The sequence below is a fragment of the Vidua macroura genome, chromosome 14 (genome assembly GCF_024509145.1).
Source record: "Vidua macroura isolate BioBank_ID:100142 chromosome 14, ASM2450914v1, whole genome shotgun sequence".
In the NCBI taxonomy this organism is placed as follows: domain Eukaryota; kingdom Metazoa; phylum Chordata; class Aves; order Passeriformes; family Viduidae; genus Vidua; species Vidua macroura.
This window is the reverse complement of record NC_071584.1, coordinates 7398818-7419029: the sequence shown is the minus strand read 5'-3', so window position 1 is coordinate 7419029 and position 20212 is coordinate 7398818. Positions and strand designations below refer to the sequence as shown.

At 40.9% G+C, this 20212-nt stretch overlaps 1 protein-coding gene across 1 annotated transcript in view; it reads left to right on the top strand.

The window, feature by feature from the left end:
• LOC128814565 (mucin-1-like) overlaps positions 1-20212 on the top strand; it is a 37897-nt gene that overhangs the window by 2050 nt on the left and 15635 nt on the right. Inside the window, exons 4-7 of the mRNA XM_053990510.1 lie at positions 264-424; positions 9322-9422; positions 10317-10362; positions 15397-15476. Coding sequence (XP_053846485.1) covers positions 264-424; positions 9322-9422; positions 10317-10362; positions 15397-15476 — 388 coding nt within the window. The remainder of the gene's footprint in view (positions 1-263; positions 425-9321; positions 9423-10316; positions 10363-15396; positions 15477-20212) is intronic.

The following is a 20212-nucleotide window of genomic DNA, read 5'->3' as shown; positions in this document are numbered from 1 at the left end:
CAGGAAAGATCTGTGTGGCGGATCTGCTGTTTTATAATACACCAGCAGCCAGATTATTATTCTGTAAGATTTTTTGCTTGTTTTCTGCTCTAAACATGAGGATATGGTGTTTGGGGAGCAAAATTAGACTAGCAAAATTAGACAGGTTGTAGGAAATCCTGTTTTCAGCTCTTTCTAACATAGTCTGGGGGCAAGAGCCTAAAAAGAGAAGGTAAAAGGAGACCCAGGTTGATTTTTCTTTTTGTTTTATTTATTATTTTCAGAAGGGACCATATTCACACACACCTGGCCCACACTGGCACCACACAGGGGCACAAAGAGGCTCCTGTAACCTCCCTTCATCACATCTCACCTGAGCAACCCAGCACAGTACTGCCAGCTCTCACAGGGCTTGCTCCAACACACAGCAAAAATGAAGGCACAAGTAAGTTCAGTGCATTTTCCCCTTGTCTGAGAGTGTACATTTGTTTCATGTCCATGAGTTTCAGTCAGGCACAGCTTTCTAGTGAGCAAGGACCATGTCCTGGAATTGGCTTATGAGGCAACATGCATTGTCCCACTTACTTGCATTTACTAATCTGTGGGAAATGTGTTTGTGGCACTGCTGATGCTGCCTTGGAAAGGAGAGCATACACATGGCATGCCTCAGCAGTAATTACCAGATTCATGTGGGATGGAAGGAACAGCGTGTTAGGGGATTGCAACAGTAATAAGACACAGAGATGATACTGATTCTATTACACTGCAAATGCATGCATATAATAACCATGGTTGTAGGAGGAGGAACAAGGATTAAAAAAAAAAAAATAGTAGTTTCAGCTCTTTATTTAGGAACAAAGTTCTGATTTCTCAGCATGCCTGAAGTGTTTTATAATCCCTTCAATTAAAAACAGAGTATAAAAGAACAGCTTTTATCCTCCACCTGTTTTAAGGCCTTTTTATTTTATGTGTTGAATGGAGGAACATTTCCAGTCTATGACTATCTGGGAGCCTCCAGGGATGAAAGGCCAGGAGGCAGGTTGGTACAGCAGCCCATGAGGGCTTGGGAAAACTCAAGGTTATGCCTGATTTGTAAGCATTGCGGAGGTCCCAAATATTTAGCTGTGTTCCCTCGGTGCTCCTTTTTGTGCAAAGTCATGAAGACTCAATAGAGATGCAGAGATTATGAGACTTAATAGAACCATTGTGGCTTTTGAATCTTGCATAACCCAAGCCATCAGCTAAATTTGAATTAATTCCTGTTCAAATTAGATCATACTTCATAGGAAAAAGAAAAAAAATGAAACCAAATGACATAGCCAGGCATATTCTAGCTATTGCCTATGGTGAAAATCTGCCATTGTGTTCGGTAAATTGTTCTGATAGGTTTCATCCCCCACAGGTAAAAAACTGGGCTTTCTCTACAACTCTGCATCTAACTGTCTTCAGTTTGAAATGTTTATCCTTGTAATATCCTTGTCTGATAGCTTAAGAGCCCTTAATTATCCCCTACCTGTTTCCCGTGGGGACACTCCCAGACAGCTGCAGAGCAAGTATGAACTGAATACTTGCCTGGTGCCAGCCTTAACCCACTTCAAACAGTCTGTTAGTCCTGTGCTCTTCCATATACCAGTACAGCTCTTGGCTCCTGCACGGTCCTGAAGCCACCACTTTGTCTGTCTGCTGGCAGGGGAAAAAAAAGCCAGACCACAGCATGAAGCATAAGCACATAAAATTTGGCACAGATCATTACCCTTCCTGCCTAGTGCACATCATGCTGTTGTCCTTCTGGGAGAGTAAATACCAAGGAGAATAAAAAGTCTGGAAAAATGTGGAGATAATTTTCTTTCTTCACATTATATCTGCAGGTGGATGCTAAACACTACTTACACATCTTTACCTATCAGTTTTTCTGGGTTTACTTCTCTGTATATAAGTGAAGAAACAAATACATCCACCAAGTCTTATGGAATAAAGAAATTAAAGTAGCAAGAAACAAAGCAAAACCTCTGTGAATTGGATGGAGGGAAGGATATAAGTTTTACTGATCATTAGAATCTATTAAGGTAGCCTGGATGTTGCTGGTAAGTAAAGAAGTGTTTATTCATATAGTATAAGTAGACGCCAATATTGCTTTCTGTGAACACAGCATGATGGCTGATCATTAAAACAGGAATTTGTAAATGTAGGTATCTGCTGATCTCATATGTTCCTCATCCTGTAATCCTGAACTGCGTATGAGATGCCTACTCCATGTAAGCTTTTAGGGTTCTGAGATAATCATCACTGCTCTCCAAGTACCTTGTATTCTTGCTTTCTCTGTGAATATGTGTGTCTCTTTGTAGATGGAGATATTCTACTTCCATAACTATGGAAGTCTTTTTTGGAGTCTTTCCTACACTGTAAAGTGAATTTTTGAGCCTCACTTAAAAGGAATTCTTAACGAAATAAATAGTTTCCAGATTTAGCAGTGAACAGTATGCAAAATAATTGTTACTTGTAATCCAGGGTTTTATGTTGTCCAGCAGCACTGGGAAGTGCTGTAAAGGACTGGATGAAAGAGTCTCTGTCTTCCACTTTCTTTGGGCAAGGAATGAGCAGGGGATGGTGAAGGAGGGTGAGCATGAAAGGCAGGGAGGGCAGCCTGTGCCCCCCATGGCCTTGTGTCCATCCTGGGCTGCCCAGCAACAGCCAGCTGGAGCCACACGTGCTGAGAGAGGCAGAGGAGGGAGACCTTTGGGATGAAGCCTCGGTGGAAGGAGAGCTGGTGGGTGAGCCAGTTTGAGGGCAGAGGGGCACTCCAGACTGGATGGTGTCTACTGAGATGCCTTTTGCTGGCAATCAGTGATTGTCTGTGCCATCAACTGTAAGCAATTTCTCTGGTTTCCAGATGTGCTTTTTAGCTCCATTTCTCCCAACCATGCAAACATATGGAGAGCTGGCCTACTTCAGAATAATGTTCACTGACACTTCATAACTACCTATTGTATAAATGAAGGAATTTAATGAACTGTGACTTAAAATCAGTGTGCTTTCTAACTCTTCCCTCAGTTTTTGCTTCCTGCAAGGACTCAGACCCTGGCCAAGGTTATGCATTTTTGAGACCCATTATCTAACTGCAACATGATTTTTTTTGCATGGAGACCACATAATGATTTGTTTCAATATATCTGGGGTAATCTGTTTTATAACAGCACAGTATGATTCTACCCTGGTGGTACAAACTGCAGCAGCAGAACTGCCAATTTCTGATTTTTTTCTACCATTAATCCTGACTGTCTTAAGAAGAGAATTTAGTGTGTTTTAATGGCAGGAATATTGGTTTCAGCAGGAAATGTGATAGAGAAGCTGTCTTTCAGAAGGCATTCCTGGTAGCCTGTGCTTTGGGGATACTGACAGACTCACCACTGTGCAATTAAGAATTGATCATTAGTTTAGATTTAGCCCAGTTTTTTTCTTTCTTGCCTAGAAAAACAAATATCTACTCCCTTGGTACACTCACACCTTTTATCATAGGACCCAGCAAAGCACTGTGAGACAATTAATATTTATGGATGTCTTCATCCTATTCAGGAAAGTAGTATGTCTGATCCAAAGCCCTTTGGTGTCAGTGGAAGGACTCCCGACTGATTTCAGTGGGATTTGGATCAGATCTTTGAACAAATGCTTAGCTTCAAAGCTGGCACTTAGGTTTTATTGAGTGGTTTAAATATTTTTGGAAGTGCTTTGTTTCATCATGTCAATGGGTCTTTTTCTCTGATAGGAACAATGAGATGAATCTTCCTGATGATAGGTATTCTGTACTGGCATTGCTGAGCAACAAGAACAAAAAAAAAAAAAAAAAGAGAAGTGTGGAGATTTATTTTCCCATTCTTAAAACAACAATGGATCTATTATTTATTGTGTTTCAAATGTGTGTCTACAGTAATTTCTACCACTACCATTTACAAGTACATTTTTTCAGCTTTCCTCAGAGTCATAATCTATGTGTTACATACTGTGAATGTTTTTAACTGGAAATGTCCCATCATGCAAGCACAAGTGCACACAAGTGGTTTTAGTGATTTGGAGAGTCTTGTTTAAATTATTGTGTCTTCTTGCTTTACTTCAGTGGACAGGGGGCTCATATTTACATAATGCAGTTGATGTATGGGTATGAAGAATGTTCACTGTTGAAAGTCTGGTGAGTTGATGTGAGAAGCTTTTTTTCCTTTTAGTTTTTAGTAGTAAAAGGAACATAACGAAATCTCTCCATATCATCATTTTTATGACAGTGAAGTTGAAAGAATACAAATTCCACTGCGCTAATGACATATCTAGAAATTTGTGAGGAGCAGGAGCAATGGGTGAAATTCAGTCCTGGGCAAAGGGCCAGCCTACAGTGATTCATCATGAAAGCCCCCAGTTAAGACCGCAAAACAGGGCTTAAGTGAGACTTCAGTGCCCTGTGCCTTGAGCTGACTTTCTGCAATAGTGGGAGAAAGTTCCTCCAAATGAATTATTCATCATAAATAATGCATTCTATTAGTTTAGCCTATTTTTCTTGATTCCTTGAATTTATTTAATTGAAATTACTCACCAAATAATTTCTATGAATAATCATGGCCTGAGGATTATTTTTGAGCACTTCATGGTAAGCATTTCATATTCCACACTCAGAATGAGAGCTGTGTCATTGAGTTGTCATTATGCACAGAGGTCACATAGTTCTGGTTTTGCTTCAGAAAAAAATGAGATGAGTAGAAAAGAAATGACATTTTTTAAGACTCCATATGTTCCCAAAAGGTCCTTCCATTAAGTTCATTCCATGAGATGTTTGTGAATAGTTGTCCACTGAAGAAAGAATTGGGTAATCATTGGCTTTTGTTTTTCACCTGGTTTCTAAGACGAATGTAATTCTGCATGTGCACAGGGTGTGTGCATGTCTGGCTGTCAGTCAAGGTCCCCCTTCTCTTCACAAAAGTTTTGAACCAAATCTGCTGAAAGGTGCGCTGCTCTGAGCGATTTTAGTTTCCCACTTCTTCAGTGGATAAGTAACTGAGGATTGCCCCAAGCGGGTGGGAGATTTCAGCCTGGCCTCGCTGAGCCAGGTCTGGCTGAGCTGGAGCTCACTTGCCCTGCAGCCCTGCAGTGCTGGGCTGGGCACTGGCAGCCAGAGGGGGTGGAGAATTCACCAGTGGTGTGGCTGCTGCTGAGCAGTGTTCCCACAGCCTCAGGGCTGTCTCTCCATCATTCTGCCCTCACCGGTGGGCTGGGAGGAGGAGAGTCTTGGGGAGAGCACACAGCCAGGGCAGCTGGCTCCAAGTGGCCAAAGGGATATTCCACACCACGTGATGTCTGCTCAGCACTAAAAGTTAAGAGAAGGAGGAGATGACATTTGTTACAAGGATGTTTGTTTTCAGGAGCAACCACTAATGAAAACCTACATCCCAGGAAGTGGCTGGACAGCACCTCCTGAGAATAAATATTTTGTTTTCCTTTCTTCCACGTGCAGCCTGTCACTTTGCTTTAGTAAACCACTTTTGCTTTTATCTTGACCCACATGTTTTTCCAATGATAAAAAATTTAATTCTCTGAGAATCAAATACTTCAGTTTTTGGGTAAAGAAAATCATTCCCTGCTTTTCTGCAGTCTTTTCCACATCACTCTAGCCAGAAACTTCACTGTCTCTAAGCAGTAATAATTTTCCTGAAAAATACCCTATAATATTTGTCTTGTGGAGGCTGGTTGTATATATGCTGACTTTGAAGCGTGATGTATAACTGCAAGTGGCATGAAAAGAAATTGATGAGACAATTAGAGCTTGTGAGAATGGTTGCTGCATTAATTTGTTGGGTAGAATCACTTATAAAGTATTTCAAATTCCACAGAAACCTTAAAATTTATTTGGCATCTGAAGTAGCTCCCCGAGTTGTTATTGCACAAAGCACAGTATAAACACACATAAAATCCTGACCTAGACTTCAGCCACAGACAAATCTCCCTTTGGCTTCATGAGGCCAGGATTCCAGCTGGCTTCTACCCTGGGGAGTTACACACAGACACACAAATCTTGAGTATCTAGTATGATGTTTTATAGTGAGATGTAGGTGCTTGGGTAGAAAATAGGCATACTCAGAATCTCCTTTGCTATTGACAGTGGTCAAACTCTGATGGTACTTAAAACTGCTCGATGTCAAAATTTCTAACATTACTGTTTACCTGGCCTTGGAGTTGCTTTCCTGGCTGTCCTCAGAACCATTGATAGACTCATTCCAAAGCAAATCAGAAATATGCCAGGCATGCACATTAACTGAAAGGACAATAGGAAGGGAAGGAGTTAGTTAGAGTAATACCTCTGCTTATTGCAGTCATTGGGATCTGGATGCTGAAGATATTTAGTCATCTGCTTTCCAGCCTAAATGCCAGAGGATGGTAGGGGACACCTGAATCTGTGGAATAGTCCGTGATGAGTTTGTGCCCAAATCCAGCATGGACCTTGCTTTTTGTGTGGTGCCTTTCCAGCCCATGAGATTCCATGTGAAATGGAACAGCTTTGGCCTCAATATGAAGTGTGTGTATGCTCTTGTGGCATTTCTTTCCATTCCAAAGCATATAATTTTTGAACAACTGCCTATCCTTTCTATGGCCTCTTTTTTATCATCTATTAGTCTTTTTCCTGTAAAGCAATAAAATCCTTTGCACAGCAGGAGATCTTTATGTCCACTGTGTGCCTGAGCAGCAAGTAAAGCTGGGAGGAGAAGAGGATAGCTCAGTTAGCCTTGGTAATCAACTGCTCCTTAGAATCTGGAAAATCCATTTGCACACATATTTGCTCAGAGTGTTTTTGCTTTACAGCCACTACACTGATTAGCATTTGGGCTTTCTGAATAGAAATATTGTTGCTTTTGCACACTGAAGCGTTTGGCTTTATTGTTTCTAGCTGGTGTTACTGATGCACTTAGAACTCTATAGAGCTGAGGTCCCTCCTTTGCATGTATTTACTTATGACCTGTCCAGTGGTCCAGATCATCTCCAGATCATCTCATCTCAAATTCAATACCTTCCTTTTTAGAGATGTGCCTTTCAGAAGCCTCTCTTGCCTTATGACCACTACCTTCGTCTTTTGACAATTTTTTCTAGTAATTCAAATATCTTCAATATCTTTTCTTTTGACAGAATACTTAAACATCAACCGCTAACAAGTGTCATTCAGCAAATCACAGCTTACACGGTACCTGTAGCAGAATTGGGCTCATGGCAGATGCAGTGCACCTACGAGTTTCTCACCCCAAAAATTCTATTTGTTATTTTTTATCCTTTCTGCTACTAAAATTTGTATTCAGTATTAGTATTTTGATACTGCAGGAACATCTGATAACATGAGTCATGAACCAGCCCTCATAGCTGTATTCTTGGCTGTTTTGCTTATCTCTTTCTTTCTCCTCTAGAGTGCAAGTATAACTGTGAGGAGGGGGTCATATCATTTTTGTTCCATACCTTAAGAGCTTTTGTAATATGAAGGCTTAGATCTAGAGTTATAATTGTGTGGGATGCTGTATGCAGAAGCAGAATGACAGCACTTGCCAGGTAGCTTACAATATTGTAGTGAGAATTTCGCTGTTTTTTAAACTGAATGTGGACATAACAGATGCACCTATCTCTGAAAGATAGGTACAGTTAGACTGACGATTTGTATGTCAGCCTTCTTGTTGGTGTCATTTAAAATTGCTGAAACACAGTGTTGCCACTCCCTCCCTTCTTCCGTTCCCTGAAATGAGGCTTATACTGGAAATGCTGACAAGACCCTTATCATTTGAGATGGCACCATGCACAGCTTTAAATACTGGTTATAAATGTTAATGTGTTATCTGAATGATATTTTTTCCACATGTAGGCAGCTCAGGATAGAGTCTCAGTAATAAATTTAACGAGTTCAGGGGGAAGATGCAGTATGCTTATGTGAGTATTACAATGATTGGCATTTTTGCAAACAGCATATGATAAGTGGTGCAATTTTATTTTCAAAGTTTAATCAATAGAGAGCTCTTTGATATTGCTATGTACTTTGCAAATAGATGCTTCCTTGGGATGACAGCAAAACAACTTCTGTTTCATGGTGTGTTTACATTTAGGGTATAATCAATCTGCTTTAGTGATTGTCATAAATTTTGATATTCCAAAAATTAAATAGGGGCTATAAAATAATTATGCTTCATGGTGGCATCCTCTTGCTGCTAGCCTGGGTCATCTGGCTTCACAAATGTTGGAAAGGGCTCGAAGTCCATCACTGTGCCAATTACAAGAGCATGGGCTGTGTACCAGTTTATTCTCATTTATTGTAAAACCACACCAGCTGTTGTAGAGGAAATTGAGGTGGATCTTCAAGAGCTTAAGAAGGACTTTATGAATGTCTTGCATTAGCTTTTGGGAATGAATTTCCTATCAGATATGAGGAGGCAGAAATGACCCCCGCATTACACTGCAGCCTCTCTTGTAATTTTGTTCCACATGGGTCACAGAAGTGGCTGAAGCTCCTTCTGTGTGAGCACAGTAGTCCAAACCCCCCAGACTGGCTCCTTCAGTGATCCCCAGCACCAGCACTGGCACTCCCCAGGGAGGCTGAGAGGAGCAGAGCATCCCTGGCCTTTCTTTGGGACATTTCAAACCAGCACAGAGGGCTTTGGGGAATTCCCACTGCTCTGGGTGAGCTTTGTTCTTGCTGAGCAGAGCCTGATGGGCTGTGTCTCTTTAGTTCTTGGAAACAACAGTAGCACTGGAAAGCTGAAATTGGAAGATCATTTCACAAGCATTTGAAGGCTGACCGTGTCCACATGGAGCTGTGGTGCCAGCCCAGCTTGCCCTCCCTGTTGCAGCAGATATTCATGCTGGCCCCACGGGAGCAGTCCCAGGGAAGCCTGCCTGAAACAGTGTTAATGATTGATTGGATGTGGCAGCAGAAGGATACACACCATGAACTCGGAGATAACCTTTGGCAGGGAATTCTCTCTGTCACTCTCATCCTCTCTGATAAAAATACAGTAACTGGTAGGCATTTGGGAAATGAGGAAGCTTGAGCCTTTCAGGTGATTTAACCTGAATGTAGCAGAGTGCCACGAGCACTGAGGCAGAACTCCAGAGATGGCAGTGGGAGATCTGTGCCAGGCACCACTGCAGGGAATGACCCGCTGGGATCCTGATCTCAGCACAGAAACTCCTCCAGAGCCATGAGGGGTTTTGGCAGGCTGACAACAGTGTAAGATCAGGGTGTATGTGTGCTGTGCATACCTGATGAGTTGTTGTAGATGCCTGTGAAAAAAAATTCGTCTTTGAATATTTGTTTTTAACACTTTTTACTTGCAGCAGGAAGACACTGTTTCAATATCAAGATATTGAAGCTTCAGCTGGAGTTCCACTTATGTTCATACAAAGATTCAAGAGAATGTCCTAGAGAGAGCAAAGCGGTTTTAGTCCTTTTTATACAATTTTGTTTTGTGATATATGTATGTGTGTGAGCTCTGTATGTGCAAATATATACATGAAAGAATGTACATCTGTTTATTTAAATCACAGGTGTTGTGCTTTGCTGTCCCCTAACCAACATCAATTGCTGTGCTGCCTTTGTAAATATGCTGTAATGGCTGATTCTTTTGCATTCTTTGTGCTATCTTAGCTTATGCTGAATAGCAGCTTTAATTGGGATGGCTGAGCTCAGTGCATTTGCCTTTGGAATTGGACACTCTCAGTGCAAAGAGAAGGTACCACAGACTGACTCTTCTGCCTTTATCCTCAATCAAAACTCCATTAAATCAGACCTATAGTTTGTGGCATTCTCCCTGGGACATTCTCCCTTGCATTGAAATCCATGGGAAAGGCTGGAAACTTTGTTTTTAAGGTTAATTAGGTCCTGAAAAGAATTAACTGGATTTATTTTCTCTATTTTTTTCCTCCTATTTTGAAGAAACTTTTTAATTACCTTCATCTTTGTTAGTATATTCAGATACACTTTTCCCTTTATAGGAAAAAAATTATGTACTTTTGAGTTTATTAAAAGCCATTTTGATAGAGAGATTATAATTCTCATTTTAAACAAAAATGAGCATAGTGCTTGACAGTGTGTTAAAATATTTTATCAGATATTACTATATATTAATGTGAGTTGTACAGTTAATCTTTATTTTTGTTTAACTGACTGCTAACATTATTCACTGCTTAAGCACTAAATGTGAATTTGATTTTCAGTTGGGTACACTGTGTTTGGAAAATAAAGGAACAAATAGTTTAGGCCATAATCATTCAAAAATTCTTTGCTGAGGGTGGCAGTTTCAGAAACCAGTTTTTTAAAATTTTATTTTCAGGTTCCCATAATGAATCTGCTGTGGACCCTACTGCTGATTCAGAAAGGTAAATACTCTCCTTTGGCTTTTGGCTGCATGAAAACATTTCTGTATAGATATGATAACAATATGATATCTGTTTCTGTATAAATATGATAACAATAGTTAAGTGACCTTCCTGTGGGCCAGCAAAAAAATCCCCTCTATGCCCCTAAAGAGGGTTTCCAAAGCCTGCCTAACACTGACAGCAGAGACAGTCTCCTTGTAAGAGACCATGCAAGGTTTGAGGCAGGAGGAAACTGTTGGCTGGAGTCAGTCTCATAACTTTCTTCTTTTTGTTACTGAAAATAGAGCTATTTATCATGCTTACCCTTCAATGTCAATATACATGAAGAATGGAATGTGTTGTAGGAGGGAGGAGGGAGATATCTTGTTCTTTTACTCAATTTTAGATGAATTGATTTTGCAGGGGAGTAAATTTGTATTTGTAGTCCTCCTCCCCATTCTAGGTTTCCTTGTGTTGCATTCACTTCCACCCCTTTCTCCCACATATCTTCAGAAAATAACTGAGTTCTCAGTTGTTTTCAGTAAAATTCAGTTCTCTTAACCCTTAGCAATAATCCAGGCAGGAGGAGTTTAGAGCAAGTTCAAGGAAGGCCCTGTAATGTCAGCATAATAACACAGCTCTTCTCATTCTAATGGCATTCCTTGCTCCTTGTTAGATTAAAGAAGTTTTCTGTGACTTTTTTCCTGTTGCTGTACAACACACTTCAGTCACAAAATGGCAATGTTCTCCATGGACTGCAGGATTTTCTTCTTGATTCTTTTCTTCTGTTCTTATGATCTCTTTTTTCTCATCTTAGCTCTGGCTCTTGTTTTTTATATCTGTTGTACTGAATGTAAAAAGCTTGGAAAGAGCAAGAATGAACAGAGACTGACAAGGTAGACTTCTGATCAATCATGTCACAACAAAAAATATTAGTAAAAATAGTAGTCAGAGTGGAAGAGGCACAGAGGAGGGACTGCTGTGGGAATGCTGAAGAAAAGTAGGGTAAACTCCAGTTTTAGAGTGTGGTTTGGAGATCCCATTCTTCTGTCATGTCTGATACCCACAAACTCTCCTGTTACAAACCCTCAAAGCCACAGTGTGGTGATTCCGAACAGGGCAAAGGCAGGCAAGGAGAAGCTACTGTAAGAACACAGGTCCTTGCATTTTTCTTGGTGTTTCAGTGCTCTGTTTACATGACCACCCACTGGGTTCAGCACTAATGACCCACTGGAGGTGCTGAATGAATGAAGCCATGCTTCATGTTAGTCAAACTTAGCTTCAGAAATTATTGGGACCATTACTAGATCTTGGAGTTTTACTTGTCCACCCCAGCTGAGTTTCACTCTTATGAAATACACTGAGGCATCTCATACCTGCTGTCACCTTAGAGTTCTTCAATACAGCCTCATTTGATGCTGCTTCAGGCATCCAAGAACATCTGGAGAGCCACTGATTTCAGCCAGCTTGCAGAACATCCTCAAATCCTGCTCTCATAGCTTTGGAGTGCTGCAGTGTCAAAGCAAGCAGGAATCAGTTGACACAAACAGACACAAGCAGATTAACTGGAGGTGCAAAGCACTGAGGTATCATGGTTCACATTTAACTAGTGAATTTTAATGGAAGCTGAGTCATGGATTCCCCCTGTGGCTTTGAAATTACCAACAAAACAAACTGCTGGGTTTATCTGACATTCAAGGCAGAACTACATTTGGTATCTGTGCTCAGGAACCTTGACAATGGCTCAGAAGCCCCTTGCTCTGAGCAGGGGAAAACACAGAATAGGGTGGTCATTGCTCCAAGTGTAACTATCAAGTGAAAGTTTGCTTGATGACATTGGCAGCAGAACACAAGAGCACAAACCCAATCTCCTTTGAAAGATAATTTGTTTTTGCAGATGTTGGAAAACAAGTTGGTTATTTGTTGTTTGTATTCCATACAAGGGAGTGTCTGATAAGGGGTTGCTTTTATGCTAAGAAAGTCAAGATGTTTTATGTGATTGCTTAGAGTCAGAAGAAAGCTGTATCAACAGACCTTAGCAAGTAATGGACCTAAATCCACCCTTTTCTGGCACCTCCCAAAAGCAGTATTTTACCTTGCTAACTGGCAAAATGCCATCTGAGCAGGCCAGCTGAGGCAGGCAGGCAAATACTGTGCCTGGGTTCATCTAATGTGTGTGTTGAGGTCAAATCTCCTGGAAGGCAGTGTAGCAGAGGTGCTGTGTCCTGAGTTTCTGAGGCTTCACCTGCTAATTGGATAGACTGTCTCTGCCTTGGTGCTTATCAGAGTTAATGCCCAAGATCAAAAGATAGCTCAATGAAGATAAATTTGCAGCGTGAGAGAATTTGTCGTGTATTTAAGTTACTGAAATACAGAATAAGCAGAGCGCTGGTATTTTGTAGGTGTGTGTAAGAGTGTTGTGAGGTAAGATCCTGAGGCACTCATGAACAGTTGGACACGGGGTTTAAAGAAAATTAAGTGTCCTAATTTGTGTTTGAAGTTATAAGCTCATCCCAGTATATTAAAGTTCCTCCCTCAAATTCTCTAGAAATGATCCCACATCCCTAGAACATACCATAGGACTTTCTGATTGCTGTGGAATCTTTCCACCACCATAAGATATTGTAAAACAGTTTATAAACTGAGACAAAACTGGTTCTGCAAGCCATATTCTGTGATACAGGGAATTCTGACTGCAACAAAATCAGAGGTACTTCTGCCACACAGGTGTAGGAATGGGGAAGCTCAGTGTTTGGGATACTATTCCTTCTTTTCCAGTAGTCAGCCAAGTTTTTTCAAACTCCTTTCTTGCTATTCAGACACTTTGGGGTATATGGCAGGTGAAGGCTTTTGAAATAGAGTGAAATCTAACCTGGAATCATAGGGGAGCTTTATTTAAACCAGGTATATGTATACACACACTTCCTACAACAACAACCTCCCTTTTGCCCATAGGAAAAGAAATGTTTTCTCTAAATTTGCAGCCAATACACCCTGTTTGCATGTGTTACACTTTCAGGGCATCAAACAGTGATCAGCAGGCTAAGGCTAGAGGGGACTAAAACTTTCTGTTGCAGAACATTCTCATGGGGTGTAAGACAATGAGGAAACATGGAGACTGCTGTACAGGTAGTGCTCACCATCCTCTGAAGGGCAGAGGAATGGTTATGCACAGGATGAGAGCCACTGTTTGAGGTAGCTGGAGCCAAGCTAGGGCCCACCAGGAGCATATTGTGGTGTGTGTGTTCTGCTGCTTCATTAACAGCTCTCGCTGTGCCTCCAGTGCTCCGACTTTTGATGTCCTGTGAGCATGAGAGTGCTTTCAGGTTTTTGCCTCATCTACGTCTTCCTGGTCAGGTGGCCTGTAGCAGACACTGACCACAATGTCACCCACCATGGGCTGCCCTCTGGTCCTGGCCTGCTGTCAGCTGGCTCATCACCTGCCCCAAGGCACAGACAGCTCTGTGTGCCCCAGATGCTCTCTCACATCAAGGGATCTCTTCAGCTTTAATGTCCTGTCCTGTACTTCCTGAAGATCCATCCATGGCAGCCCTCCATGGAGCTGACCACTCCCCTCCCTTTCTTACAGCCTCTTGCACCATGTTGCTGTGATGCCAGCAAGATCACAGCCCATCCCAGAACTTTTGTGGCCTCCTGTTTGTCCCCTGTAGTGCACAGGCACTTACTGCAGATCATTGTGAACCATGATGAACCAGCACCAGACTTTGCACCCTGCCCAGACACACCTGTCCAGCAGCAGGGCAGCTGCAACAGAGGCCAACCAGCCCCAGAAGGACTTCTTGACTTGCACAGCTCCACTGAAGCTGTTGAATTGAAGGGCAGACACTTTCTCAGTGGCGCAGACACCTGCCCCAGCGCTTTGGTTATGCTGTCCTGCACTCAGGCAGGTGTGTGAGCCCTGCTGCCTGTTGGTGTGGTGTTTTCAGGTGTACCAAGAGCACAGGATTTAGCAAAACCATGACCTGAGCCCTCAGTGCAGCACTCATTAGCAGCAGGCTCAGCCCCTGGCTCTGCCTGGTGCATACTAACGACTTGTTTTCATCTTTCCAGGCCATGGGAACTGTCCCCACACGCTGCATCCTCAGCCACTCCTCCCATGGGGTGCCCGGGGTGCTGGGGCAGCACCCAGGGCACATTGGAGGTTTTGGTGGGTTACAGGTGATCCCATGCACAAGGAAAAAAAAGGGAAACTATCACTTGTTCAGAAGACTGCACAGGATTTATGATAAGTAAGATTTTGCTGTTTTTTTCTATTAGTGTGCAGGCACTTTTTCACAAGTTCTCTGCTGCCTTGGGTTGAGACAGGGTGCCCTTTATGCTGGCAATATGATGCTATGGAGCTGGCAGCCTTCCTTTTTTACAGCCCCACACGAAATGCAGGGCAAGCAGGCAGGGGAAAATAAATCTGAAAAGGGAGAAGGTTGGGCTGTTCTAGTTTCCCTTCCCCTCTTTTCTGCCTGCTCTTTTCCTCAAGTCTTTTGCCATGCTATAAATGCAGGTAAAAGCTTCCAGTCCTGATGAGCAAAATGAAGAGAGACACGGGCTCAGGCAGCACGTATCTACTCTTATTTCTCTTTTCTTTCTTCGAGTAATCCAGACAAGACTTGCATGTTTTCTGCTCCATTCTTTGGGTCAAGAATACACTGGTTAATAGCCAATTATTTTATACCCTAAGGAAATTTTGGGAAAGAACTTCTTGGGAAGAGTCAACTTGTTTTGGGAAATGAGACTAATATTCAGTGAGATATTTCCCTTTGCTCTCCTTTGCAATACTGTCCCATCTCAGCACAAGACTGAATTTATTGCTGTAACAGCTGTGATACAGACAAAGCAGAATCATTTCCCAGAATAGGTTTTTTGTTTTTTTCTTGTTTTTCACAAAAAGTGAAGTCATAACCAGGACACTATAGCAAAAATTTCAGTTAGGTAATTAAATTCTGCTTATTAAAAGCTTCCCTTTAAAAATTTGTCCCAAACTACTGTTTGCTTTTCCTTTGAGCACTTTTAAAGGGTGTATTCACTTTAAATTCACAGCTTTCCAAATTCTGAAGCCTGCTGAAATTTTCCTCGACTGCTTAAACCAGAAGGTGCAGTTCCAGCTGAGATATCTAAAGGTACATTCTTGCATGCTTAATTGTTGTTGTTTGTATTCTTGTTTAGACACAACTCATGTAGACTCGACCAATGACTAGCAGAAGTAAACAAAATTATTTGCATAGGATTATTTAAAATTATTTTTTAGTACAAGTAGCATAGAGCATGAATAAATTCAATTTGTATATCAAGGGCAGTTTTACATGTACAAAAATCCAATAGTGAGAAAATAGGCTGAAAGATAATCTGAGGCGAACAGTCTGGAACAGCAACCCAGAACAGATGATCCACAGTATAAATTACTGCAATTTATTTTTTTAATTTACTTGTGCTACTTTATTATTGTTTATTCATTTGATAGATGGCATTTAATTTCAGTTTGAGAGCTTCAGGATGAGTGTTTGATGCTAATGGTTGGAATTTACTCCTGGGCAGAAAGCCAATGTGCCACAGCCATGTTCCAGTGATGCCCTCCAAGTTGTGTTTAAGTGGCCTTCTGTTGCCCTTGGGGTATGTTTTACACAGGAAGCTTAAAGCCTAATGCAGGCCTGTAGCTCACTTGCTGGAGCAAGAGAAAGATGGTTTTCCCTCTCTCCTGGTCTCTGCAGCAAGAAAATCAAATTATTGGATTACTGGCCCTTCGATTGTGCTCAGCACAAATAGTTCAAAATCCCATTGTGCTGGAGACCTTTGAGATGAAATGTAAATGGATACAGAAAACAAATGTATTAAATTGGTCTAATATGTCAATAGTGTGCTATTACCTGATTAAGTGAAATGGCTATGACTCTTCTTCTAAACAGCCTGATGTATGTAAGACATCTGCAGCTAGATTGGCCACACGAAAAAGCCCCAACAAACCAATAAACCAAAAAAGGCACCCACAGGAGCCTACTAGAGGCATAAATTAATGCGGATTTTCTTTCCTTGCTTATTTTTATTTCTGGAAAAGAAAATCAAAGCAAACAGATTGATCTTGTGCAGGGTTAAAATTGCAATTACCCAGGGATCTATGCAGCACATGGAATATTTGGGCTGATAGATTAGAACCTGACTGCTTTGTTCTGCATATACCTCTGTATGCATTGGCTTGAACTTTGAATTTCCTGCTGTCTGCCTTTTTTTTTTTTTACATGAACATGTGTTTTATGAATTTATTTAGGGCTAATTCCTATTTGTTACAGTGTGTTTTTAAGACATAATATCAGCTAAGACTGGGAGAAGCATCTAATGGATTTTAAACTACCTTATTGTTGTAATTTTTATGCATATTCACACACACATATCACGATTCAAATGTCACTTCATTGTGCAGAATAAATAGGTCCACAGGAAAGTGTAGGTGAGGTAAATTTGTGTACTTTTCAAAGTGGAGAAAACTTCTTTAGCAACCAAGGATTCGATTCTTCCATTTTATATTAGGCTGGTTTCTCTACAAGTTTCTTGTTAAAATTGTTATCTTACTGTCCTTTTGTATTCATGTCTCCATAGAGCAATAAATAGCTATTGAAACAGTTGTTACCGTCAGTGTCACTGTTACCGTGTTTGAATTTCTTTCACTCCACAGTTTTGATGAAATCAGGGTAGCTCTTGTGTGAGAGTGATTTTTTTGCTGGCCAAATATGTGAGCATGTATTCTAATGACTTGGGTTTCAAATAGAGCCTCCAAAACTGACAAATAAAATGCACATTCAACTAGAGGCTGAGATATATTTTTGTAGCTTGTTGAGATTCTAGCACATACTACTATTCGTAAGATAATAAATGTGAAATGGATTTGATGCTTACCCACCTGAACATTTCTGAGTTTAAAAAAATAAAAGAGATTGATAGACAGTGCCTTCTCTCTTTTACAACTAATAAGCTTCTAGTTCATTAAGTTATTACATGCCATTCCTCATCTGACAAATAGAATCCATAATTCAGTTTTTCCCAGAGTTGCACATTCTTTAAGTCTACAGACTAAATCACCAGAGCACATTTTGTCAATAAAGCTTCTGTTTGGTGGGGGAAGGAGGGAGCAGTTAAGTAAAGTAATATGAAATGTGATCCGTTCTTGGTGTCAGAGGTCATTTATTTGCTTCAATATTGCTTTTATTCTATTAATACATTCACTAAATAATGATTATTATGGAAAGTCCATGGTTATTTACTGCATTACATTTAAAATGTTTTACATTTTGTTGCAGGCCCTTACACTTGGGAATCTTTAGTGTTATCTTGAGAAGTAAACTGTGCTTTTGCAATGAATTCTTGACAATGTATTAGTTCAGCTCTGCATTTACTGAGGGATAAAGGCTTTCTTCTGTGAGCAGTGGGAAAGCCACAGAGGCAAACAAAAAACCAGCCATGTTCTGCAGCCCTGAACCAAAGGACTTGTCACTTCCTGAGCCAGAGCTGCCCAGCACAGATGCAGGCAGCCAGTGACACCTTCAGCATGGAAAGTTATATGGGAATAATTTGTGTCCTAGACCAAGGCTCTTCTCACCAGGTCTTGAAGAGGGATTGCTGTGCTCTGTGTTGAGTATAATATATGTTATCTATTTGTAGAAAATACAACCTGGTGATAAAATGCTTGCCTAGGGAGTGGGATAGAGTGGTCCAGGTTCTTTGCAGCTTGCAGTGATTTAAACCCATTTTTGCTGTCCCGAGAAACAGGCAATCATGAGAGAGGGAAAAAAAAGCAGTGTGCCCTGCCCTCCCAGCCCTGGAATTTTGGGTGGGTGCTCTGCAAAGGCTCCCCCAAGGTTGTAGCTGATGTACCCCATGAGACAGCACTCCCTAAGGAGGGGGTGAGGCTGAGAGCTGGCAGGGGGAGCAGGGCAAAGTGGCTGCCCCGCAGCACGTGTAGATCTGTTTTGGGGTGGGCTGAGAACAATGGGAAACATTATTTCAATGGAAAATGTAATAAATGAAGAGAAGCCAAAAGTCTCCAATTGATCCTTTCCCCAGAGATCACTCAGAGCTGCTGTCATGCTGGAAAATCCATCTTTGAAGAAGATGCAGTTCCTGTGTGTGCAGTTCCTATGTGTGCAGTCTCTGCAGTGGTCCCTGACAGCTACAGCAGAGCAGGCACCTCTAGACCCACACTGCTGCTCACTCTTGGGCTTGAAACCTTGCTCAGGATATATCCTCTCTTTCCAAAATGGGAATTGTTCTGCTAAGGCTGTGTTAGCACCCTTAGCTAAGCTCTGAAAGGAAGGCTTACTAGACCATCATGGAAATGAATCAGTCAACAATGCTTTTGCCTTACCAAAGCATTTATAAAATCTGATTTTTCTAGATAGCTAGGTAATGAAATATTCAGTATTCTGATGGAGTTTCCTAACCCACTGGCACTCTTGTCTGTGACTGTAGCCTGTGTAATTTGATTAGCCATTTATTAGTTTCGTAACTAATATATAAAAAATAGCAATGAGCTGAAAACACTGAAAATAATCACAAGAACCAGAAAAGCAGACTGTGGGACTGTGGGTAACTGTGGGTCTTCTGTAACTGCTGACACCTGCTGAAAGGCCCTTACACTAAATTTATCCAGGACTTTTGAGCTCTTGCTTTGCATTTAAATAAACAAATAAATAAATTTATTATCTTTAAGCTTGTAACTTTTTTATCAAGGAAAATTTTAAAGAGAAAGTTTAGCTCATCAGTGTTAAGTTTTCTACTAATTAGGTGAAAGTGATTTTTCTTCTGCATGCAGTTTCTGTTATCTGGCACTCCTGAACTAGTGAGTAGCATCCACAAATGGTGCTGCCCTGCTTTAATCTTTCCAAAAAACAAAAGAAGGTCTAAGAAGTTATTGACTACTACAGCATTTACATTCTGTGGGAACAAGTAAAATGACATTTAAGAGCTGCATGTTGTTTTTCTAATTCCAGAACTGGAATAGATATGCTCAGCCTTTCTGCTATAGTGCATACTCTTTCAGTAACAAGAAAATTTATGATTCAAAATAACATATTTGACAGGATAAATGTGTTAGTGGAAGCATAAATTTAGTTAGTGGATGTGACCAGATCACTTGGTCACACCACTAACTTAAGCATGTGGTATTGCTCATTGTTATAAAAAACAAACCAAACCAAATTTTCATTCCTGGCCAAACCAACACTCATTCCTGGCCCACTGGCTATTTTTTCATGCTGGTTGTTTTTTATTTCAGAGGCCTATAAAATGCTGCTATGGAAGTCACTTTTTTTCCCTACTGAGTGAATAAATTACAAGTCCTGGAGCAGTGTTTGGTGTGCTGTAATTCTTGGCTATAACATCTATGAGATATGTTTAAACCGAATGATCCACTGCTCAGAGGAGTGATGGCTTCTTTTATAGTCCTCTTGTTCTTGCAGACAGTAAACCATTGAAACAGACCATGAAGACAAGGGCAAGTTCACCATATTCTCATCTTTCCTGGAGTTGCATATACTTTTGTCTGTGCTGTGGGACACCTTACACCTCACACATTCAGGACTAGCTAAGTCTTGGCATTAATAGTGTTTTGTGGGTTTTTGGTTTTTTTTTCTCCAGTCTATATTTTGAATTATAAAACTCTGATAATTTCTAGAAAAGTTTATACCTCTCTTTGAAGCAGATACAAGCTTCAAACTCATATGTAACCTATATGTATAAAAACCACTTTGAAAGATGTTATTGTTCCTTCCAGTAGTTTTTTCTCCATCTGCACAGAAAATGTTTTTCTACTTCCAGGCAGACTCTTCTATTCCTACCTCTTCTATACTCAGTCAACTTGTAAATGCAG